Source organism: Sarcophilus harrisii, chromosome 2 (genome assembly GCF_902635505.1).
Source record: "Sarcophilus harrisii chromosome 2, mSarHar1.11, whole genome shotgun sequence".
Taxonomy (NCBI): Eukaryota; Metazoa; Chordata; class Mammalia; order Dasyuromorphia; family Dasyuridae; genus Sarcophilus; species Sarcophilus harrisii.
The window spans coordinates 506,385,492-506,409,419 of NC_045427.1; the positions used below are offsets into that span (position 1 = coordinate 506,385,492).

The 23,928-nt window shown below is 32.0% G+C and overlaps 1 protein-coding gene across 2 annotated transcripts in view; it reads left to right on the forward strand.

Moving 5' to 3' along the window:
* The window catches only part of UNC13C (unc-13 homolog C), a 668,923-nt gene that overhangs the window by 371,441 nt on the left and 273,554 nt on the right, over positions 1 to 23,928 (forward strand). For both annotated transcript variants that reach the window (XM_031955232.1, XM_031955234.1), the window contains one exon: positions 3,372 to 3,500. In XM_031955232.1, the coding sequence (XP_031811092.1) occupies positions 3,372 to 3,500 (129 nt within the window). The remainder of the gene's footprint in view (positions 1 to 3,371; positions 3,501 to 23,928) is intronic.

A 23,928-nucleotide genomic window follows, 5' to 3' on the forward strand; every position in this document is an offset into this window, starting at 1 on the left:
AGGGACCCCTGTGCTCAAAGCCAAGGCTCAGAGATGCACAGGAAGCTTGGAACAGTGCTTTACCTCAGGAGCAGAACTTGACATTAAAAATTAAAAAAAGAGGAAATACCAAAAGAAAAGGAAAGAAAATGAGCAAGAAACAGAAAAGAATCTTGACCCATAAAAACTACTATAGTCAGAGAACAAACCAAAACACTAACTCAGAAGAGGACAAAATGGCCACAGAGAAAATCTCAAAGAGTGATATGAATTGGTCTCAACCCTCATTTCCAAGAGGATTCTTGGAAATGCTCATGAAAGACTTTAAAAGGCAAATAAGAAAGGTAGAATAAAAAATAAGAAAAGAAATGAGAGGTATGCAAGAGGAATCAATAGCTTGGAAAAAAGGCAATTCTTTAAAAATATATTTGGCCAAGTGAAAAAAAAAAAAAAAAAAAAAAAAAACAACCCACTGAAGAAAACAACACCTTCAAAAGTAGAATTACTCAAATAGAAAAAGAGATACAAAAGATAACTGAAGAAAATCACAAATTAAAAAATAGACTGGGGCAAATGGAAGCTAATGACTCTATGAGATATTAAGAATCAGTCAAATAATTAAAAAATGGCAGAAAATTGAAAATAACTCATTAGAAAAGCAGCTGACCTGGAAAAAAGATTCAGGAAAGACGATTTAAAAATCGTCGGTCTACTTGAAAGCCATGACCAAAAAAAAAAGAGCTTGGATAGCATTCTTCAAGAGATCATCAAAGAACACTGCCATGATATTCTAGACATAGAGGGGGAAATAGTCATTGAAAGAATCCATCAATCATCTTCAGAAAAAGATCCCACAAGGAAAACTCCCAGAAACATTGTTGCAAAACTCCAGAACTACAATCTCAAGGAAAAAATTGTATTCATTATATGGCCATGGAAGGATAGATTTAATTAATTTCCAATTGGTTTTTAGTCTAATTCTAAATAGTGAGTGGGTAAAATGACAAATCACAGAAATAATAACTTCATCCAAGAGAATGACAATAATGAGACAACATACCAATGACAGAAAAACACTGATAAATGTTTCAAGGGATGTGGGAAAACTGAAACACTAATACATTGTTGGTGGAGTTATAAAATGATCCAGCCATTCTGGAGAGTAATTTGGAACTATGCTCAAAGGGCTATAAAACTGTGCATATGTTTTGAACTAGCAGTCCATTACTGGGCCTGTATCCCAAGGAAATCATAAATGAGGAAAAATGACCCACATGTGTTAACATGTTTGTAGCAACTCTTTTTGAGGTGGCAAGGAATTAGAAAATGAGTAGATGCCCATTAATTGTGCAATGGCTGAATAATTTGTAGTATGTGAAGGTAATGGAATATTATTGTTCTGTAAAAATGATGAACAAATTAATTTTAAAAGGTCCTCGAAAAATTTACATGAACTGATGCTGAGTGAAACAGGCAGAGCCAGGAATATATTATCCACAATAAGAACAAGAATGTGCAGTGATCAACTATGAAAGATTTGGTTCTTCTTAGTACTTCAGTGATCCAAGGCCATCCCAATCGGCTTTGGTTAGAAAAATGTCATCTGCGTATAGAAAAAGAACTGTGGAAATAGATTGTAAGTCATCACATATATTTTTTCTCTCCCATGTTTTTTCCCTTTTGTTCTGATTTTTTTCTCTGAACATGATTCATAAAATAATGTATATTAAAAATAAATTAATTTTTAAAATGAATAAATAAATGAGGTTTAAAAAAAACTCTTCTAGATTATAAATGTCAAAACTACAATTGATAACTAACTTAAACAGCTTTAGGATCTAAAAGATGGAAAGCATTTAGGAAATAGACGTCCCTAATAGTCATTTTAACAGAGATGATTTGAGGAAACCATTAGATATATTTATTATAATGTTACTATCATAGGTTAAAAAAAACTACCCTGCAATAAATTCCCAAAGAAAACTTCATATTTAAAAATTACTTGAGATTCCTTTTTTATTCAAACTTCTCAAATTCAAGATTGATTAATAAATGTTAGTTAAGCATTATGATCATATTAAATAATATATGTATATGTATACATGTACACAAAAATAAATACATGTAGATACACATAATCCCACATACCCCTCCCCACTGCCTTTTTTATTAATTCCATTTCTTTAGAGAATGCCATATTTTGTGTCTTATATAGAGAGATAGTTTCTGGATAATTTAATCATTTTATTAATAAGACACTCATCTTATTAATAAAATGATGGTCATCTGGCTATCTTTTAAGACCAGAGACAATGATGGTATTGGAGTCAGAGCTTACATTTTTTTGGAAGAGGAATTTTAAGCCAATAAGAGAGGAGCTACATTAAAATGAGGAGCTAAGAGGGATTGTGTATCACTCTTGGACAGAAAAACTATATCTATAATAAGACTAGTCTTGATCTAACTTGACAAAAGCTTGTTTGAATTAAATTTACCTTAAAGTACAGATTCCTCTTAGGGTTGAGTTGTATCAGATAAGTTAACTGAATTTCATTATCAATAATATTCTTTAAGAAAATGAACTTTTTATTTTTTAAAATAATGATATTAGAATAAAGGGAGAACTCTGAATCATCCCAGTCATTGTTTATTAATAATCATTTCTTTTATAACCAAACATCATTATCCAAAGGTAATGGAATTGCATATATTTGGCAAGATGAAGTGCTGGAGAAATAGTCATTGTAAAAAATGTCATCAGAGAGAGAGAAAACCAGAAAGGAAAAAAAAAAAAAAAAGATGAGATGATCACATACTGAAAGCCATAAATGACCTATGGAAAAACAGAAATTGGTACCAGGGAAATGTAGACATAGAAAAGATTACCAGTGTATTGAATGGATTCTCTATGCAGGGTTTTCTGGGAGACAGGGACAAGATGATAGGTAGGTATGGATGGCTCATGATCTGCATCTCTGGAAAGGATATCACATCAGGAAGACCATTGATCCATCTAAGTATCTAAAAGTTATTTAGATAAATTTTTTAAAAAAGAATTTTATTATTGTAAATATGTGATATACATTATAAATAAGTGCAGATTGCATATTTTGCTAATATATATGTATATCTAAATATAAAGGCAACATGTTAAGATAGCTAGAGAGCTAGTCTCAGAATCATAAAGACTTAGGTTTAAAAGCCACTTCTGGAACATAGTAGTTAGGTGTTAATATGGGCAAGTCACTCAAGGAATGGGTCCCAGGCAGCTAAGATTATACCCATGACAATATAGGTACACTTTTTTGAGTATTAATAAATGATGGATGGTTATTGGTTATTATTCTTCATATTGCTATATTTTCAATTAATGAAAATCTTCTCTTTTTCAGGTTTTAGAACTCCAAAGTCCACCAAGGGCCAGCACTGTTGTAAAGGACTGTGTCAGAGCTTGTTTAGACTCCACATATAAGTATATTTTTGACAACTGCCATGAACTCTACACACAGCTTATAGATCCGGTAAGAAGCAAACTTATGTTATTTGTGATTTGTCTGCTTCCTTGGATTTAAAAGGAAAGTAAAACATAATCATAATTTTATATCAATCCAAGATCATAGAATTAGATCATTTTATTCATATGGAAGGAAAAATATTAGAGGGAAATGAAATCTCCCCTCTTTGGAAGGTTAATCAAACTACTTCTTAGATTAAAACAAGAGAAAGTAAATTAAGGATTAGTGTTAATCAGAGTTTGTTTTTCTGTATACTTGGTGGTGAAGATTATATTAGATAAAAACAAAGTGTTAATATGGGCCAAGATCAGAGAATAAAAAAGAGGACAGGAGATGGGAAGACAGAAAAAGTAAAAAACAATGAAAGAGTTGCAGGCTGAGCTAAGTGAGAAATGAGCATAAGTAGCATGAATAAGTCTTCAAATGGAGAATCTAAAGTGGAACTAATCAGTCAAGATGAGACCAAAAGAGTGAAAGCATTTTCAAAGTGAAAGGTCATCAGGGTTAGAGACAAAGTGAAAATACACTTTTAATTTAAAAAGTTCCTACAATTTAGAACCAAAATGTATTTTCATTAGTAGTATTACATATAATTACAACAATTTATCTATTTCTATAGATAATTCAAATTCATTTGATCACTGCAAGTCCCACAAGTCTATAAGGTTACTGGAGATAACTATATTCCATTATTCTCCTTTTTCAGAGGTTCATTCAGAAATATACAATAGTAGAGAATAAGGGAGAATTTAGAATTACATCAATAAATTGTTTGCTAATTGATCAATTATTGGATAACAAATAGTTCCTGTTATCAAGGGATCTTTTTTCAGTTTGTTTCATTGGAAATTTTCTAAATTTAATAGAGTTGCTTCAAGCCAACCAGTAAGAATTCCAGAATTGTTAGATACAATAATCACCTATTTCTTAGGCACTTTTGAAAAGTTATGTCTCCATCTGAATCAGGGTACATATACCTGAATTTCCAAACTATGGTGTATTATTTCCATTTTTTTTTTCTCCAGTGAGATAATGGTGATATTAAAAATAATGTTCTTTGACAAGAGATAATCTTAAGAGTATGTTCTTTTTCTATGATTTGGACTTCAACAATCTAAGATCTTGGAGAGTACAGATTTTGTTTTGTTTTGTAATTTTATTACCAGAACCTACCTTTTAGTAGGTGCCTCCTAAATGTTTTTAGATTTTTGACAGGAAGCTTCAAGGTCACATTCTCAAGCAAAGTCCATAAGTTTAATCAAAGGCCAATTCTCATCAGCAAACACTAACCTTTGAAATATGACCAGTGTGGATCAGTCCTCTAATAATTCACTAATGAAACACTTAGGTTCACATCTCACCTGCATCCATTTTATTCTCTGTTCTGTCAAGAACACTTGGTCAAAACATATCTTCCTTATGTTTATGCCTAAGGTATTTGCTCAGAGGGATACATAGGGGTTCACACTAAAGACTCTGACAAAGGATTACCAGACATAAGTATGGAATCCCAAGGGTAAATGGAGTAAAATAAGCATCCCAGCTCTATATAGTTACCCTCTGAACTAACTTTCCCAGAGATATGGGAAACAAAGACAGGTCATAACTTTAGACCATTGTATGACAGATCTATATATGGTTAGCTGAATGTCCCTGGGTAAGGGTTAGCAAGGAGCACACTTCTAGCTGTATTCCATATTTCACACAAGAGAGAGTCACTATTGGTTGCTTATTGAGCCAGTCACTCATAGACAAATTGCTCATATCTTGCAAAACTTATGTTTTTGAGTTATCCCTGCTATTGTGTAGCCTTTCTTTCTTTTGTCCATGCCTAACTAACTAAAAGATTCTGACTGACTGTCATTCAGGTAATTTATTTGTTTTTTGGGATAAAGCTCATGAATAGATGGAAACTAATAATAGGGAGGAACTAGTTGTCAAGGTAAGATAACATTATAGCAGACTGTATACTAAAACTTCATTAAATCCATGGAATGGGTGTAGACATTCCCTGTATTAATGAATATTACAGTGTATACATTTTTCCTCAAGCTGTGTCTTTTCTCTGGAGACAAAAAACAAAGTAGGATAGAATGGATGGTGATAGATGTTCAGAAATCCATTCATTACGTGATTTATCACGTAATGAGGATGAAAGAAGGTTTGTGACTGATTACCTTTGTTAGTAAGGTAGGGAAATGTGATCCTCTGATGATAAAAGAAAGGACGAGAAGGGGACTTAAGGAGGAAAAAAAAACAAGTTTAGAAATAGCTGTTGTAGTGAAGCATGACCCAACTAGTTAGTACTCTACTTTTTAAAATTAGTTATAAAATATATATATATGTACACACATATACTGCATGTATGTATAGTTTACATCTTAAAATTGTATAACAGAAGTTTTTAGCTTTTTTAGTCTTTGTTCTTTATATTTTAAAAATATTTAAAAAGATTAAAAAGATTATGTTTTAAAAAGATTATTAAATTCAAAAGAAAAAAGAAAATTTAAACATTATATGTATTTTTAAAACCAAGGAAGAATAAAAATATTAGTCTGTGAGAATAATGGCATTATTAAATATCAGGAATTTGTATATCTTCAGTTGAGAAGAAGCTAGATATTATGTGCATCCAAAGTTGAGAGTTGATAATGTATGAACAGTAATAGATCAAATAGGGAAAGAATCCAAGGCTGAAAGATATCAGAACAAAACTGCTAAGTTTTGGGAAACAATAAAGGAAAGAAATACCGAGTTTGTGGAGAGGATAAAGTATGGATTCAAGAGAAGAATAACAGTAGGATAAAGGAAGAATGGAAGATTGCGTAACTTAATATCTGTAGAACTCAGTATCCTCATCTGTAAAATAAGGAAATGAGTGAATTAAATTACCTCCAAAGTCCTTTGTAACCCCAAATTGATGTTCTGTGATCTTATGATTAGAGAGGAGAATTTTAGAATTCAAAGTCATGGATGGGATCAGATCTGAGGTAAGATTATACTTTTAGGTAGCTGAGGTAGAGTGCACACATACACACTCACATATAAACATGTGTATACATACATATATATATATATACATATATATGTTTTATTCAGGACTGATGAAGACTTCTGATTTATTTTGGTCCCTGCTTCCCTAGCTCACCTGTTGAAATTATAGAAGAAGTGGGTAATTGAAGCAATAATGTTTCAGAATTAGTTTCAAAGATGTGAAACTTTTACTTGCCCATAACCTGAGTGGCTTCAGATTGTAAAGTGTGAAGACAAAGAAAGAAGTAGTCTTCTGGGGGCTCTAACAGCTTATCTTCCTGCCTTTCTGAAATAACTAAAAGAAAATAGGATCTTCCAGTGTTTTGGGGAATAATTTGTTTGATTCCTAGGATGTGTGTACAGAAGAGATTCTACACACAGCTCACAAATGTAAATGTTAATTGTCTCTGACTCATTGACTGTCATACATGTGGCTTAAGAAAACACAAACAACTTTTTCCTTTCTGTTTTTCTTTATTTTTTTCAGTAGGAAACATATCAAGACAATAGGTAGAAACAACATAAAAACACTACCACCTACCTTAATCTTATCCAATATGTCTTTTTGGTGCTATCTACTAATACTAGAGAAATTGGCTAAATAAGAAAGATGAATTTTATTGTTGTTTGGTTGTGGTGATAGTGTATTATTTTTTGTTTTGTTTTTTGGTGACAGAGTGCTTAAAGAATACCCATTCAGGACCATATTAACAGCTTTGTCAAGTCAAACTAGTTGTTTGATACTTTGGAGATAGAAAATCATGTGACTGAGTCTTCAAAACAATTTTGATTGTCATTTCATATTATATAAATATAATAATGTCCTTCTGAAGAGAACCTTAATACAGATGGGAAAAACCTTTTTTGCCCTTAAAAATAATTTTTTATTAAATACATTTATAAATTTTAAGCTCTATACTCATTCTTAGACTAAAGAGTTCTATTTTAGGCAGATAGATACACCTTACCTATCTACAAACACTTTTATACACAGTTATACCCTTTAAAAGTTGAAACTCATATAACTGAGCCTAATTTTTCACCAACTTGGAATTTTTTAACACATAAAAACCCACCCACAAATTAAATCAAAACACTTTAGAATTTATTTAATTGGCTGTTTTGAAAATTTGTTCCCTAAATACATAGTATGCTTTTGTAAGGTAGCATGACTGACAGGTGAATACAGTGGGAAATAAGTTTCCTAGCAACAGGACTAAAACTATGAAATCAGAAGACACATATTTCTCTCTTTATTTTCTAAGACTGAAATCTTTACACAGTATAATGGTTAAAAGTTAGATAAAGCAAACATTCTTTGTTATGATTTACAAAAGATGGAAAAAAGAAAATATTCAAGTTAGTAAATATTACCTGCAAGGTAATAAGTATGTGTATGGTACTTGTGGAGTAGCTAGGTACCTGAAATCAGGAAGACTCATCTTCCTGAGTTCAGATCTGGCAAGTGACTGACAAGTCACTTTACTCTGTTTGCCTCAGTTTCCTCATATGTAAAATGAGCTGGAGAAGAAAATGGCAAACCATTTCAGTATGCCAAAAAAAACCCAAATGATGTCACAAAGAGTCACACAACTGAACTATAACAATAAACTGTATACCCAAACAAATATAGAGTACATATACTTATGCCTCAAGGATAAAAGGATAGGGAAGAAGGGACATTTTAAAGAGGATGCCTTATATACTGGTTTATCATGAATAGATTTTATGATCTAACTCTAAAAATAAATAAAAAGTAAAAAATAATAATAAAATAGCAGCAACAATGTAATTATTAATATTTATATTTATTTATATAACAATCACAATCTAATATTGAATCAACTTTCTTGCTGCCATAATATACTACATTCTCATTTTGAGATTGCAAGCAGGAGAATTCCTATGATCTTAGAAATAAACTACTGCCTGACTCTGTTCCTCCAGTCTCTTCCTTTAAAGTTGATCTTTTGAATGCACGTTGAAGACCAGATAGCACTGTGAATAGAGTGGTTATATATCTATCACTATTAAATTATATCTTAGCAGATTTGACTCAACAATGCAACTTTCAAATGCCAACTCTGCTACTCATCAATATGACTTCAAGTCATTAATCTCCAAATCAGGGCAAATGGGTGGCGCATTATATCATTTTCATGAGTTCAAATATGGCTTCAGGTACTTACTAGCTCTGTAATACTGAGCAAGCCACTTAATCCTCTTTGCATCCATTTCCCTATCTGTAAAAAGAGATGGGAAAGGAAATGACAAACATCTTCAATATCTTTGCCAAGAAGATGTTATGAAGACATCATGAATAGTCAGAAAAGTCTGAAATGACTGACAATAATAAAACAACAATAAGACTTCCAAATATATTTCCTCATTTGTAAACTGAGATTTCACTTAAATGGTATTTAAAATTTCCTTTCTTCTTTGAATTGTTAGCTCCAGAAACCTATTCTTCAAAACATAAATAGTTCTACCTATGTTATAGATTTATTAAAACTATTAAATATTCCAAAGACCACTAAGCAACTGCTGTAATCAATATTTATTGATTATTTGTTAATCTGGAAAGATAGGTTGGAGTCACATTGTCAAAATAGCTTGTTAGAAATATGCTCATAGGATTTTGTAAACTTAGATACATTATGATATTTTGACATTATGAAACCTGTTTTCTAAGAGTTTTTGGTAACGTTCAAAGCTTGATTCAGTCAGCATAGTGTTATCAGAAAATGGGACCATCTATATAAGGATCTATGTCTAGAACTATATACCTCCTCATATAAATATACATATTTGACATCAACATGATACTTTGCGGCCTGCTGTGGTTGATAGCTTCAGAGTCTAAAAGGTCTGGATTCAAGGGCTGTGTCTAATACTTGCCACTGACTACAGTAAATAGTTTCTCACTGCTGTGAAATTTTGTTTCAGACTATAAATAGCAGAGCACTAATAAAGAAGTGTTCTTTGTATGAATGCAACCACAGTTTATTTTAAAAAGCACACAAAAAAACTCCACCAATCTATAAATATCCGTATTCTCCAATAAAGTTCTATTCTGATTCTTGCTTCATCATAGCACAGCAATATCCTGCCCGTGTATTACAAACTCTAATCAAGATCTTTAAGTATGGGTCAAGTGATATTGTCTATTGAATCTCTAAGATGGACCATGTTCTTCTGAGATACAGATATAGATAATGTATACGTAAGAGCTATTTGCATTTGTGGATCCTCAAAAAATATCCATCCAGGTGAAATAATAAATCTGTGTATACATATATACGCACTCACATGTATATATTTACATACATGTATATATATCTCTACATACACAGCCTTATTCATATGTATATACATAATACAGATTTATACACATGTATATATAAAAATTCATATATATCAAGAGCACATATTGAAAAAGTAAAGAATATTTGTTACATTTGATTCTTTGTGACCCTATTTGGGATTTTCTTGGGAAAGATGTTTGTTATTTCCTTTTCCAGAATAAAGAATATAGAAGCTAAGAAAAGTATTTTGAAAATTTAGCCCCCTTAGAAAAGCTATTGAAGTTCTGTTTCAAAAACTATAAACCCATAAACATATTTTAAAGAAATCAAATGCAACCTTCAGGGATGAAATACATTGTGATTGACATCAATTTGGAACCAACTATTCAGTCTGTTTTATGAAGTTAGAATCTCAAAGTTGTTGAATTGTTTTGGAACAATCTTTATTACTAAATTCTATTGTCAGTCTCTGGCATTAGTTGATGGAAGGAATAAAGGCAAAATTGTAATTATTTCTTGCCTGAGCCAATGAAATGGTTACCCCATACTGTTGTCTTGGACCAGGGGCCTTTATGGAGATTTGTAGTAAGTATGAGAAGACCTGACCTATTATTTACTAATTAAGCAATTCAAAGGACCAAATGAGATAACATATAAAAAAGATTTTGATAACCATTGCACTTTTCATTCTAAAGAAGACAAAACAAATAATGGTGAAATTATTCTGATTTCTGAAAATCCATTTAAGTTATTTAATTTAATTTTAATTTTGTACATCATGCTTTTCCCAGGGAAGAGCCTTCTTTTTTCGTTCTAGTTTCATGCTCTTCCAAGTCCTCAGTGATTTCTTTTGTTCACAAAAGATGACAGGCTAAAAAGAATGGATTCATTTTATTTTTTCCCTTTTGGCATTTTAACTATTTTTAATTAAGATGTGTGTAACACTTCATTCCTCCCACCCCCCACCAAAGGCTTAGATGTCCCTGAACAAATCTTGCATTGGTTACATTTCCATCATGGTTGAAAAGACTTGAGGCATTGAGGAATTCTTAAAGCAAGAATGATGTTTCAAGTAAGTTCTTTAGGTAATAAATCAGCCAAGCATGGATGGAAGAATAAAAGAAGACTCTCATTTGACACTTTCTCTTTGTGAAACCTTAGTTAAATCATTCTCATATTTTGTCAAGCTACACAATCCACAGTATTCACAAATTCAAATGTAATCAACATGTCTAGGGAGGCAATGTGGTACAGTGGAAAAAACATTGCTTCTGGACTTAGAGCACCCAGATTTAAATCCTGCTTCTGATGTTTGCTGTCTGTATGATGATGGGCAAGTCATTTTACCTTGTTGGGTCTCAGTTTCCTCATATAAAAATATAAATGGTTTTAACTAAGTATCCTTTGGGGTCTTTTCTATCTCTGGAGCTATGATACTTTAGGAAAGTGGCTAAGGTGAATGTAAATGTTATCTTAAGTTCTAGATATATAATCTGTTGATTCAGAAAATAGTCATAGCTAAAATTATGACATTAATGACACCAGTGATCTCAGGTTGAATTTGAACCTCAGGGCTAGCATTTCTATAGAAGCAACAAAAGCTACTTATTGCTTTTTCACTAATATTAAATAGTAGGTTGTCATTGCCAGGAAATAGTAAATTAATAATAAAAACAAACAATAGAATTAGCTATAAAAATGATTTGATAGGAGTCCCCATAGCTCTGGCAATTGAACAATCCCTTATATATTATTTTCTAACCATCTGTTACAGGAAAAGAATGATACATGATACTGAGAGCTACAAAGATAAGTAGTCCTTGCCTTCAAGCCAATCTAATGGGATAATAGTATCTATACAAATATTTGCTTTTTTTGCAAAGCAATTGTAGTTAAGTGTCTTGCCCAGGGTCATATAGCTAGTACAAAGTTTTAGGTCATATTTGAATTCAGATCCTCCTGACTCCAGGGCCAGTACTCTATTCACTGCAGATATATACTTTAAAAACAAAAATACATTTTCTATATGTCATGTTTCATTTTTCATATTAAGATTTTTAAAGTAAAAGTATCATTTAAATTTTATTTATGTGCAACATTAGTATGATAATAAAAGGGAGTACATTGACATGAAATCAGTTTTGTGACACACATTTCTCTGTATGCTTCTTTGATGCTTTGCAGTTATGATATCAGGTAGCCCAGCAATAAAATTAACAAGCAGACAACAACAACAAATAACAACAACAAGAAAAAGCTTTGCAGCATGATACTCAAAAAACAGACTGATTCTTGTATATTCATATTTTTTTCTACTATTTTGTTTTGAAGTTTTAAAAGTTATTAAATGCAATAATGCTCATGCTAATTTGTAAGGTATATTAAATACAATAAATTAATGTATAAGTAAAAGAATTTTGTCATATGCCAAAATCTCACAACAAAAGGACAATTACATTTATAAAGTTTTCATTAAAAATATATAAAGTTTTCATTGAAAAGCTTTCCCTTATAAAACTGGGCTCTTTGTCCACATTGTGACCTTTAATCCCTCAGTTTCCTCAAGTGCCTCATTCCTACACTAGTCAAGCTTCTCTTTTCACAGAGTTGGACAAAATCATGCTAGGTAGACTAGAAATTCATGAATAGTCTCAACAAGGCCTTCATTGCAGGTAGCTGGAGGCTCAGTGGATAAAATATGGAACTTAGAATAAGGAAGTTCAAATCCTGCCTCAGGTATTTATCAACTACATCCCAGTTTCTTAAACTGTGGTTCATGACTCCATATGTGGTCTCTTAACTGAATGTGGGAGTCATGAATTATGATTTTATTATCAGCAACTATTTGATTTGCACAACAATTTTATACATCCTGGATCATGTAAAATTTACTCAAATAAAAAGGGGTCTCAATTGGAAAAAGTTTAAGAAGCCCTGAACTATATATATGTCTCTTAGTCAAGGCTAAATAGTTTCTACCTTCCTTAATTTCTTTATTTATAAAAATGAAAATAATAACATCTACTTCACAGGGCTATTTGAGGATAAAAATGAGACAATATTTAAAGCATTTTGTAAACCTTAAAACAATAAATAAATATTAGCTATTTTGAGCATGGAAATTTTTTTTATGCTTCCTATATTAATTCACCATCCCAGTCATCTCAGTTGTTATTCCAAATTTACTTTAATGAATCAGAAGATCTGTGATTTCAAGAGTGAGGCTATGTCATCCACTCACAAAAACTTAACCTTTTCATCTCTTTAAAGATCTTAATTAATTCCTTGGGATAATTCCTTACTCTCTGAGCCTCAGTTTCCTCATCTGTAAGCTAAAAGTATATTAGATGACCTCCTATGTCCCTTCCAGCCTTAAATCAACAGTCTAATGACATATGATACAATTAATTAAAAGAAAAGTAGTTTCCTGAAATTAAAATTTCTGATGATGAAGCTTTTCAAACTTAATTATAATGATTTTCATATTTAATTGACTTTTTTCAATTATCAGGCATTTGTTTTTCTCCTTTTTACTTCTACTCCACTGAGAGGGGGAGGGGGTGAAGAAAAAAATATGCAACAAATATGCTGTCAAGCAAAACAAATGCCCATATTGACTATGTCCAAAACCTGGATTTCTTCTACTTATTTAGTCCATCATCTCTCTGTCAGAAGGGGTAGCATTCTTTATCTGTCCTCTGGAATCAACTTGATCTGAGTTCTTGAGTCTTTCAAAATTATTTGTTTTTACAATATTGTTACATTACAAATCTTTTCACTTCAAGTCTTCCAAGGTTTTTCTGAGTTTCTTATGCCACAATAATATATAATTATAATCCATAATTGGTTCAGTCATTTTCCATATCATTTCCCATCTTATTCCCATTTTTTGTTACTACAAAAAGAGTTCCTACAAATATTGTTGTATATATGACACCTTTTACCTTTCTTTAATCACTTTAAGTATAGGCTTGGTAATGGTATTGATAAATCAAAGAGTATGGACAGTTTAGGAATTCTTTATTTACAATTCCAAAGTGTTTTTTAGATGGGGCATGCCAATTCACAGTTCTATCAAAAGTATATCAATCTTTCTTTTTAACTCTAGGTCCACAAACATTTATCAATAGCCCCTTGTTGTCAACTTTGCCAAGATGATGAATGTGAGAAAACCTCAGTTGTATTAATTTATTTTTATTTTTTAATGATAGGGAACTTTTTTAATATGGCTATAGATAATTTGAATTTTTCCCCTTTGTCCATTTTTCAATTACTAGATGGGTCTTAATCTTGTATATTTAAATAATTTTCTTATATAGTTTAAAATGAGATTTTTATCAGAGAAACTTGTGGCAAAGGTTTTTTCCCCCATTAGTTAAATGGTTCCCTTTTAATATTACCTGCAATGTGTGCAATTATTTTAATAGTTTCTATAAACAGCTATACGTATTCTCAAATGATTGTCTTTCCCAGACAATAATCAAAATCTTTTCAGCCTTTTAGACTGTTAATATATGTACTCTCTTGTCATAATTTTGGATAACCTAGGACTGTTGTTATAACATATTATGGCATCAAAGAAATAATTAATGAAAAATGGATTACTAAGTGTGAAAGATATTGAAGATCTCATTAAAGTGGAGTTAGACCTATGATCTCAGTGCTACAGAGAACTCTGTTATGAGGAGACTCCTCTTATCCCTGCAAATAAATATGTAGTCTGTAACTTAAAACTTAGAGTTTTAGCCTTGAGAAGTTGTGATTTTTTTAGAATCATATGGCCAGTATGAGTCAGAGGTAGGTCTTGAATCCCAGTTCTCCTGGATTAGAAGCCATCTCTTTATTCATTAGCCTGCTCCTAAGTATGCTAAAAAGTAAAACAACATTTTTAGGTATAGTGAAGATAGAGGAATCATTTTGTCATGGGAAAAAATGCTATTTGTTTTATGTCTTGTGAAATAGGTAAGATTTTCATGGGCATAGATAGAAAAATAAAAGCACATTATCTAGCTTAGCAGAATGAGTAGACATGAGGAGGGGAAAAGTATCCTTCAAAAGGTAATGTATCAAATTTGTCTTTAGTATAGACTACATGCACAGGAGAATAAAAAGAGAAGATTGAAAATATACGTCATAGTCATAGCATTATCATAGCATATCAGTGCAAAGCTAAGGAGTTTAGGCTAAGTTCAGATAATAAGGAACTAGTGAATGTTTCTAAATAATGGTGTGATATGTACAGATCTATATTTTAGGGCAATTAATTTGAAAGTGGTATGTAAGAGAGATTAGAAGAATAGGCGAGTTTGAATTTTATGTTGAAAACTATCAATAGTATAAAAAGTGTTATAAAAAAAGTGCTATAAAACAAAAATGGGAATTCCTACTAGAAAAGAGACAGTCTTAAAATTGAAGGGGAAAAAAAGAATATAGTAAAAGAATGACTGGTATTTTAAATGTGCATTTAAATTCCTAGTATCTTGTTTTTATGTGTTTTAATTAAATATTTATATTTTTAATTTGTACCTTAGTTCATTTATTGTACAAGGAACATTTTTATAAATGAAAACATTTAGCAAATACAGCACAACAATGAATTCGTGCCATATGCTGTTGACACTAAGAAAAATACTTAGCAAAGAACATTAACTTATGCTCTTTGATACTGGCTTTTTTCCCTAGAAGACAGGAAATAACTGATACAAGTAAAATATGTATCCCACAGATTATAAATCCTTTCCTACCTTGTAGTGTAACACTTCTGTTATTTTTCCTACAGGCTAAGAGATACAGCTTTGCATAATTTGAATAATAACACTTAGATTCTCACTGGGGGATCTTGAGGGATTGAGACCTTTGGAGAGAGAGTAGAGTATACTCTTGAGCCCCTACATTCACGAAAAGTGCTCATGCAGGCAATGAGTACTCTAACTAGGGAAGAGTGGATATCAAACTGTGATGAGTCAAGAGGAGCCAAAGTGGAATTGGAGAAATGTTTTTTTTTTTCCTCAAACTTTCATTTTTATTCTTTTTTTTATAATTATAATAACTTTTTATTGACAGAACCCATGCCAGGGTAATTTTTTTTTTTACAACATTATCCCTTGCACTCACTTCTGTTCCGATTTTTCCCCTTTCTCCCTCCACCCCCTTGCCTAGATGGCAAGCAGTCCTGTATATGTTGAATATGTCACAGTATATCCTAGATACAATATATGTGTGCAGAACCAAACAGTTCTCTTGTTACACAGGGAGAATTGGATTTAGAAGGTAAAAATAACCTGGGAAGAAAAATGAAAAGGCAAACAGTTTACATTCATTTCCCAGTGTTCTTTCTTTGGGTGTAGCTGCTTCTGTCCATCATTGATCAATTGAAACTGTTACTCTCATGTTTCAATGCAGCATGGAAGTGACTAGAGTTTTTGAAAGTTATGCCTTCAAGAATAAACATTGACAGCTCCTACTTATATGGAAAGAATTCAAATATAGGCTTGGATGGCTGCTTTCCAATAGACTTATCTCCAGGCAAGCCATAGGATGATGCACCCTTGGGCTAAGGCAACTCTTGAAACTAAGTAATAAGTTGTGGAAGTATTGTGGTAGCAATGATTGAAAAAATTTCCTATGCAGATGAAATAATAGGCTCATAGACTTTAAGCCATCACTGAATCAGATTTGGAGCTGGAAGGACATTCATCATCATTATCATCCAATCCAAATCCATTTTACAGATGACAAAAAGTGAGACCCAGAGAAACTGAAAGATTTATCCCAATATCACAGAGAAAAACAAGGCAAGTCTTCATATGTTAAAAACCAGTCTTTCTATAGTAATGAGCCACTTAAGTTCTGACTCAGAAAAGAACAATAAAAATCACTGTAGACTATATCTCAGAGATATCAGTCCAATGGACTAACTCAGTGCCAATCAGTCAATACATAACTGTTAAGTACTTATTGTGCATTGGGCAATGTGTTATTTCTGGTGATATAAAGAAAAAGGAAAAAAAAAAAAACTGCCAATACCATTTGCTTCAGCAATACTATAGCCCAAAGAGATTTTAAAAAGTTGTGTGTGTGTGTGTGTGGGGGGACTTATTTGTACAAAAATATTTATAGCAGCTTTTTGTGGTGATTAAGAATGTGAAATTAAGAGCATTCACATTAAATAAGGAATGGATGAACAGTTATGGCATAGGTTTGTGATAGAATATTATTGTACCATAAAAAATTACCAGGAGGATGATTTCAAAAAACCTGGAAAGACTTACATGATCTGATACAAGTAAAGTGGGTAGAACCGGGAGAATGTTGTACAGAGTAACACCAAGATTGTAAAGAATTGTGAAGGATTTAACTATTCTTAGCAATACAGTGATCCAAGACAACCCTAAAGGACTCATGATGATATTATATACTCCCAGAGAAAGAACAGGTATTGTCTGAATACAGCCTAAAACAAGCATACTGTTCTGTCTGTCTTTCTGTCTCTGTCTGTTTCTCCTTCTCTCTCTCCTCTCTTTGACTAATAAGGAATTGTTTTTTACATGATTGAACATGTATAATCTATATCAGGTTGCTTATCATCACAGGAAAGAGAGAGGATTGGGAGAAAGGGATAGAATTTAGAACTGAAAACTTTTTAAGTATGAAAATTGTTTTAATATGTAATTTTGAAAAATATGATGTAAAATAGAAAAAAAGAGCAATCTTTGTTCTTAAGGAGCTTGGTCCTAATGAAGGATGCATGTACGTAAATGTACACACTGAACAAGTAGAGCCTTAACTTAGAAAGCACTGTCAGTTTGGGAGAGTAGGAAAGATCTCCTTCATAAACTTCATTGACTTCAAATAACTTCAAAGTCATGAGTCATGAAGGAAATCAGGGATTCTAAAAAGCAAAAATGAGAAAGAAAAACATTACAGCATGGAGAAAATATAATGTTAAGCCATGCCTTAAAGAGTTGTGTGGGAGGATGTTAAGGCCAGTTCAGTTGAATTATAGAGAATGTCGAGGGCACTAATGTGTAAAAAGATGAAGTTAGGAAAGATCAAGATTATGAAGAGTTGTAAATAGAAAAAAAAATAATGTTATTCTAGGAATAATATGATTTCATTAGTGGAAGAGAACATTTATTAATGCCTCCTGTCATGTACCAGACATTGTGCAAAATTCTTTACAAATATTATCTTATTTTAACCTCACGATACTCGGGAAGTGAGAGTAGGTGCTATTATTATTACTGTTTTAACAGTTGAGGAAACTGATGCAGATGGCAGTGAAGTAACTTGCTCAAGATCATACAGCTAATAAGTATTTAAGGCAGGATTGAAATTAGGTCTTATTGATTACAAGTCCAGCTCTCTAAATGAATCGTTTATCTGCCCAGGAAGAAGAGTGATATAATTAGATTTGTGCTTTAAGAAATCTCTCTTGATAATTATGTGGATAATAGATTTGAAAAGAAAAAGAAACCAGGACTCCAGTTTAAGGGTCAGTTACCATAATCCAGGCTAACATAAGTGAATGGAAGTATGATGCTGCTCTTGACAGAAATAAAGTAGTTTGGAGGATGGGTTGATTTAGAGGAAATGAGCATGAGCTCTATTTTGAACAAGTTGGTTTTAAATGCATCCAGCTGTAAATGTCCAAAAAGCAGTTGGAGATAAAGAATTACTGGAATTGGGGTTGGGAATAATAATAGATAGATAGATAGAAAGAAAGAATGATAGATACAGAAATGATCATTAAACATATGGAAGATAATGGGATCACAAGTGCCAGAGAATAAAAAGAGAATGAAAAGGTCCAAAACAAAATCTAGGAGGATGTCCACAGTTAGTGGATGTGACCTAGAGGAATATCCAGAGGATATTGAGGAGCAGCCAGACAGGCTACTAATACTTCCAGAGGAGAATATCTAGGAATAAGGAAAACTTAGTAATGGCAAATGTTACAAAGAGGTCAAGAAGGATGAAAAGGATAATAAAATATTAAGCATTATCAGGAAAAAAAAATGGAAACAAAACCTAAGAATCTTATCCTTGAACAAAGCATTGTTTTGGGTTGTTTGTTTGTTTGTTTGTTTTTAATATATGTGGCTCTAACAATGGCAACACTTAAAAACCATCCATCAAGACAGTATCCAGACTAGGTTAGTTAAAATGGTCAAGGAAGTTGAGGTTATTGACTTCAGATTACAAAGGTTTTGCTACTTACTTTGAAGGAACCCCAAACTAATCAATGCAAGTATCCCCACCTACTGTTGTATATCACAGACATCTGTGATTTCTCAATCTTTTTCATTTCTATATATTCCTCATAGAGAATTTCCAAATATAAGGGAAACTTTCCTTGGGTTCTTTCACTATTTTGAAAGTAGCATGATATTCCCATTTTATACAAAGATAGACAACGTCCTTCTTTGGTCAGGTGTGTCTTTTTATTAGAGTACACTTCACATATGTGCATGTTATCCTTAATACTATTCTTCAGTCAATTTAAACCGACCATGTCACCTCTAATTTTGCTTTCCACTTTTCTCAATCATTGTCGGTACTTTCTTTCTGATATTACCATCCATTTTCTGTACAACTAATTAATTTTCCAATTCAAATATTTCATAATTATTGGATCCCCTGATAGATTATTAACTATCTAAAAGCAGGGACTGTCTTTTTACCTTTCTTTGCATCTCTAGAATTTGTAACAGTTTCTGCAACATAGTAAAACTTCAATAGATGGTTATTTACTAACTGACTTCGTTTGTCTGACATCATAGTTCCATGATTCAGACATAAGACATTAATGTCTTATTAATTAAAGGGAAATAAGGATAAGGATAGGGACTGAACTTGTGATTTTACTGATATAGGGAAACTTCACTGAGAAAAAAAACATCTTTCTATCAATTCAAATCAGCAATTGTTCAGCAACTTAAGGTCTTTAGAGTTGCCTGAAGCAAAAAGTTAATTGATGACTTGCTCATGTTTCCATAGACTGAATGTGTCAAAGAGGATTTGAACAGCAGTATTCCTGGCTATCTATCCATTGTGGTAGAGTGCCTCTTGAAACTAAAAAAAAAAAAAGATTAGCTTTTAAAAGATGGGCTTTCATTCCGGAGAGGAGCTTGGAACCAGTAAGAATATTGTGCAGTTTCTTAGATCCAGCCTAATCTTCTCCTCCTATTTACTTCATCATCTATCTTCAGTACCTGTTTAAGCAATGGACTAACTTAATGTGTAGCCCATCTAACTGAATCATCTATCTGGACAGCATGCATCAATAAAAGATCTTGATATTATGTACAAGACATTGTTCTGGGAACTCAGAGGAATACCCAAAAAGCTAAAAATTGTTTTCTTAGAATTCAGAGATTTAATAATCTGCATGATTTTATGAAAATTTACACAAAATATTCAAGGAAATAGTTGCAAGTAAATTATAAAGCAATACTTACCATATTACTAAGAAAAATGTGTAAATAATTAAAATTCTAGAAGAGTTCACAGGAGGGAAAGATCACTTCACATGTTTTTTAAGAGGAAAAAAGAACTGGGTTAATGGAAAGAAAAGTCAGACACAAAGAAGTGACAGGATTTGAAAAATAAAATAAAAGCACTGAAAAGTTGCAAGAAAACATGTCAAAATTATTATTGTAGTGGTGGCATATTCATAAAAAAAATTATTAACACATCAAAACCTAAGTGTTTCATTATGAGTATATGTTTAATTTTTAAGAGAAAAATATGTGGGTGAATATTTAAATAACACAGTTAAGTTTGCTTTCCACTTATCAAAAATGTAATATTTCCATTATATTAATTTGTTTTGATCCTTTCTTGATTTAAAAATGTCTAAAAGTCTCTGTTCCTCCACAGAACAAGTGCTAAAATTAAATAATAATACATTTAAGCACACATGAACATTTTTATTCCTCAACCGAACTTTTCAGATACTGGCTTATATCTTTTTCCCATTTAGGGACTGCCCAGGGAATTTTCATTGGTTATTCTGCTTATCTTATAGATTCTTGCAATCTATACTTAATTGTTCTGGGCAAGGAGTTAAGTAAATAATTGGTACTAGTTGGCTGTTCGCTCAGTAATCTCATTTTCTCACAGTTGGCCGTCTCTCCAGCCAAACAATTCTTCCATCTTCCAAATGCTATCATCTCATTTGCATTAGCATTCACTTTAAGCCCTTGGAGCTTGCAACAATTTTTTGAGGGTGAAGCATGCAATTGCGCTGCCTTTTCTCCAGTTGTTCCTAATTCTATCATTCAAGGTTGCTCTTTTCAGCTGAAGGTTAATGCAATTTAGTTGCATGTTTGTTTGTTTGTTTGTTTTAGAGGCCCCAGATGCTAATTTCCCCCCTGCAGTTAAATTTAAATACAGTGTTTCTTTTAAAAAAATCAAACACATTTCAATATTCTTTACAGCATGAATTGCTAGGCATAAATCCAATCAACTCATCTCAAATGATTATAACTGCAAAATATCCTTTATACTTGAGAAGGGTAAATTGAAGATAGATAAAAGGAAACGCTACCTTGTCAAAGAGTTTAATAAATGTTTAGAAAGTATTTTCTCAAGTATTAGTTGAAAATATATTTTTGAAAGATTTGAATGACTTTAGGGATGAGAGTTTAATTCATAATGCATTATTAAGGAAAACTTGCATAGTTGTTTGAGGTTGCATCACTAACTTGCGGTTTATGCTAAGAAAGATAATTTTATCTTTCCTTGTAACAAGCTTCCTGGAAAGACTATGATAGAATAAATTTGACCAAGAATGGTCATTCACCTGCTTTTGTTCTTGTGAGGTAAAGATTCAGAGGCAACTAAGTGGAGCAATAGATAGAACCCTAATCTTGCAGTCGGGAGAAACTGAGTTAAAATTAGCTTCATATACTTGACACTTGACCCTTGGCAAGTAACCTAATCCAGATGGCCTTGCCAAACAAAAACAAAAACAAAAACCAGCAAAAAAAAGTTAATGTTGCATCAATAAGTCAAGGATCTGATTTCCTTGGTGTAAAAACTCTCTATAATAAGATAAGTTTTAACCCATATACTGTCAGAAAGTGTCCTGAGTCTCAGAAAATGTAAGGATTGTATAACAACTAGATCTGTCCTAGTATTTTTTATGTCCATAAATGAATAATGAGACATACTTTGACTTTATGCTCATACATTTATTTATCCCACAAAAGTTCAGAATACTGAAGATATAGCAGTGTTGGAAGATATAACAAATGAGCACAGTGGGTATTTTTTACTTATGTCAAAATGAATTTATCACTGATTTAAACCAAATAAATCTCAATATGGTCTTTTAACAAAAATAAAATTAATGCTGTCTTCTTATGTGCCTTTTTGAAGTCTCCAGAGTCCACTGATGCTGATGTTGTAGATAACTGACCTCTATAAAATAATCATAACAAGTACCATGTTATTAATATTATCTTGTAGCATGGAGTACTTTGAAAATTGCCTTCCCTTACTTTCATCCCCACTCCCACACACCATTTTCTCTTTGTAAAGTCTACAGAATTGAAATTGATTTTATCATGTTTTTAACAAAAGGAGAAATGTAATCTTTTTTTTTATAAAATATAATAACTTGAGAATAAATATGTCCATCAAATCAAATGTTTGGTTCAAATGGTGTTTTCTTCTATAATACAACAAATTTCATATATTTTGGGGGAGGTAGAATTTAAAATTTTAAACATACAACATTTCAATGTAAGAGTTAATGAACAATTCCTATTATATTTCCAAATAAATTTAAGGAATTATTTCCTTTCTTTTTTCCTCTCTGAACCAAAATTCTAATTTCTTTGGTGTAGAGTATTCTTGGCTCAGACTCTCTTAACTGATGCAGATAAATTACTCTTTAGTAACATACTGTGTTAAAGTTGTGGAACTGAGACATTAAGTGACTTGCCTACTAGTATCTTTCAGAGATAGAATTTGAAGCCAGGTCTTCTTGACATTTACTTGATTTTGAAAGTGGCCCTCTATTCACTGTGTCATGTTATGTTGCTATTTCCATTCTAACATAATGTATAATTGTTATAAACTTCATAATAAGCATTACCAAACTTTACCCCTACCCAAGCATTCCTATAAAAGAAAATTCATCAAAATTCATTCATTTAGCCTTTGTCATGACACAGTATAATTAGATAGCTGGACCATTCCATAGGTACTAATCACAAGCTGCATGAATCACAAATTGGAAGAGTCATACACTGAGTTGTATAGTGGTGTTTACTCTTGTAGATAATATTACCATATATATTTTAATGCCCATTCAGTGTTCTCCAGGACACAAAGCTATAAGTACAATTTAAATAGTAAGAAATCAAGACAGCCATGTGGCACAATAAATAAAGCACGAAACCTGGAGTCAGAAGACCTGAGTTCAAATCTGTCTTCAGGCATTTACTAGCTGTATGACTCTGGGTAAGTCACTTAGCCATGTTTCTTCATCTGTAAAATGAGCTAGAGAAGTAGATGATAAACCACTTCAATGTCTTTGCCAAGAAAACCCCACAGGAGTTAATAAAAAGTTAGAAATGTTGAAAAATGCCTGAAAAACAAAAAAAAAAAAAAACACCTAAACATTATTATAAATGATTATTTTTGCTATTCCAAGACCAGCTATCTAATCTATCTACCATTCTTTATCACATGAGTAGGACTATTGGATTTAACTTTTTTAAGAGATGTGCTGGAGTCAGTTTGTAACATCTCTGATACCTATTACATTTTCAGTGTGAATATGTATAACTCAGAAATCAACAACTATTATAAATGACAACTTGACTTTTTTGGTTGAGAAGAGGCAATAGAAAGTAATGTGAATTTTGAGGACAATATCATTGGGAAAGTCTAAATATGTTCTATTGTAAGAGCTTTCCAAAAGTCATTCTTACAGGTTGAAAAAGGACCATTATTCTGATGGCTTTAGTTTTCAACTAGAATTTGTTGAATAAACATATATAGAACATTTACAATACCCAAGAAACAACTCTAGCCATTAAGAAATGTACAAAACTAATTGACAGCAATTAGTCTTTTCTCTG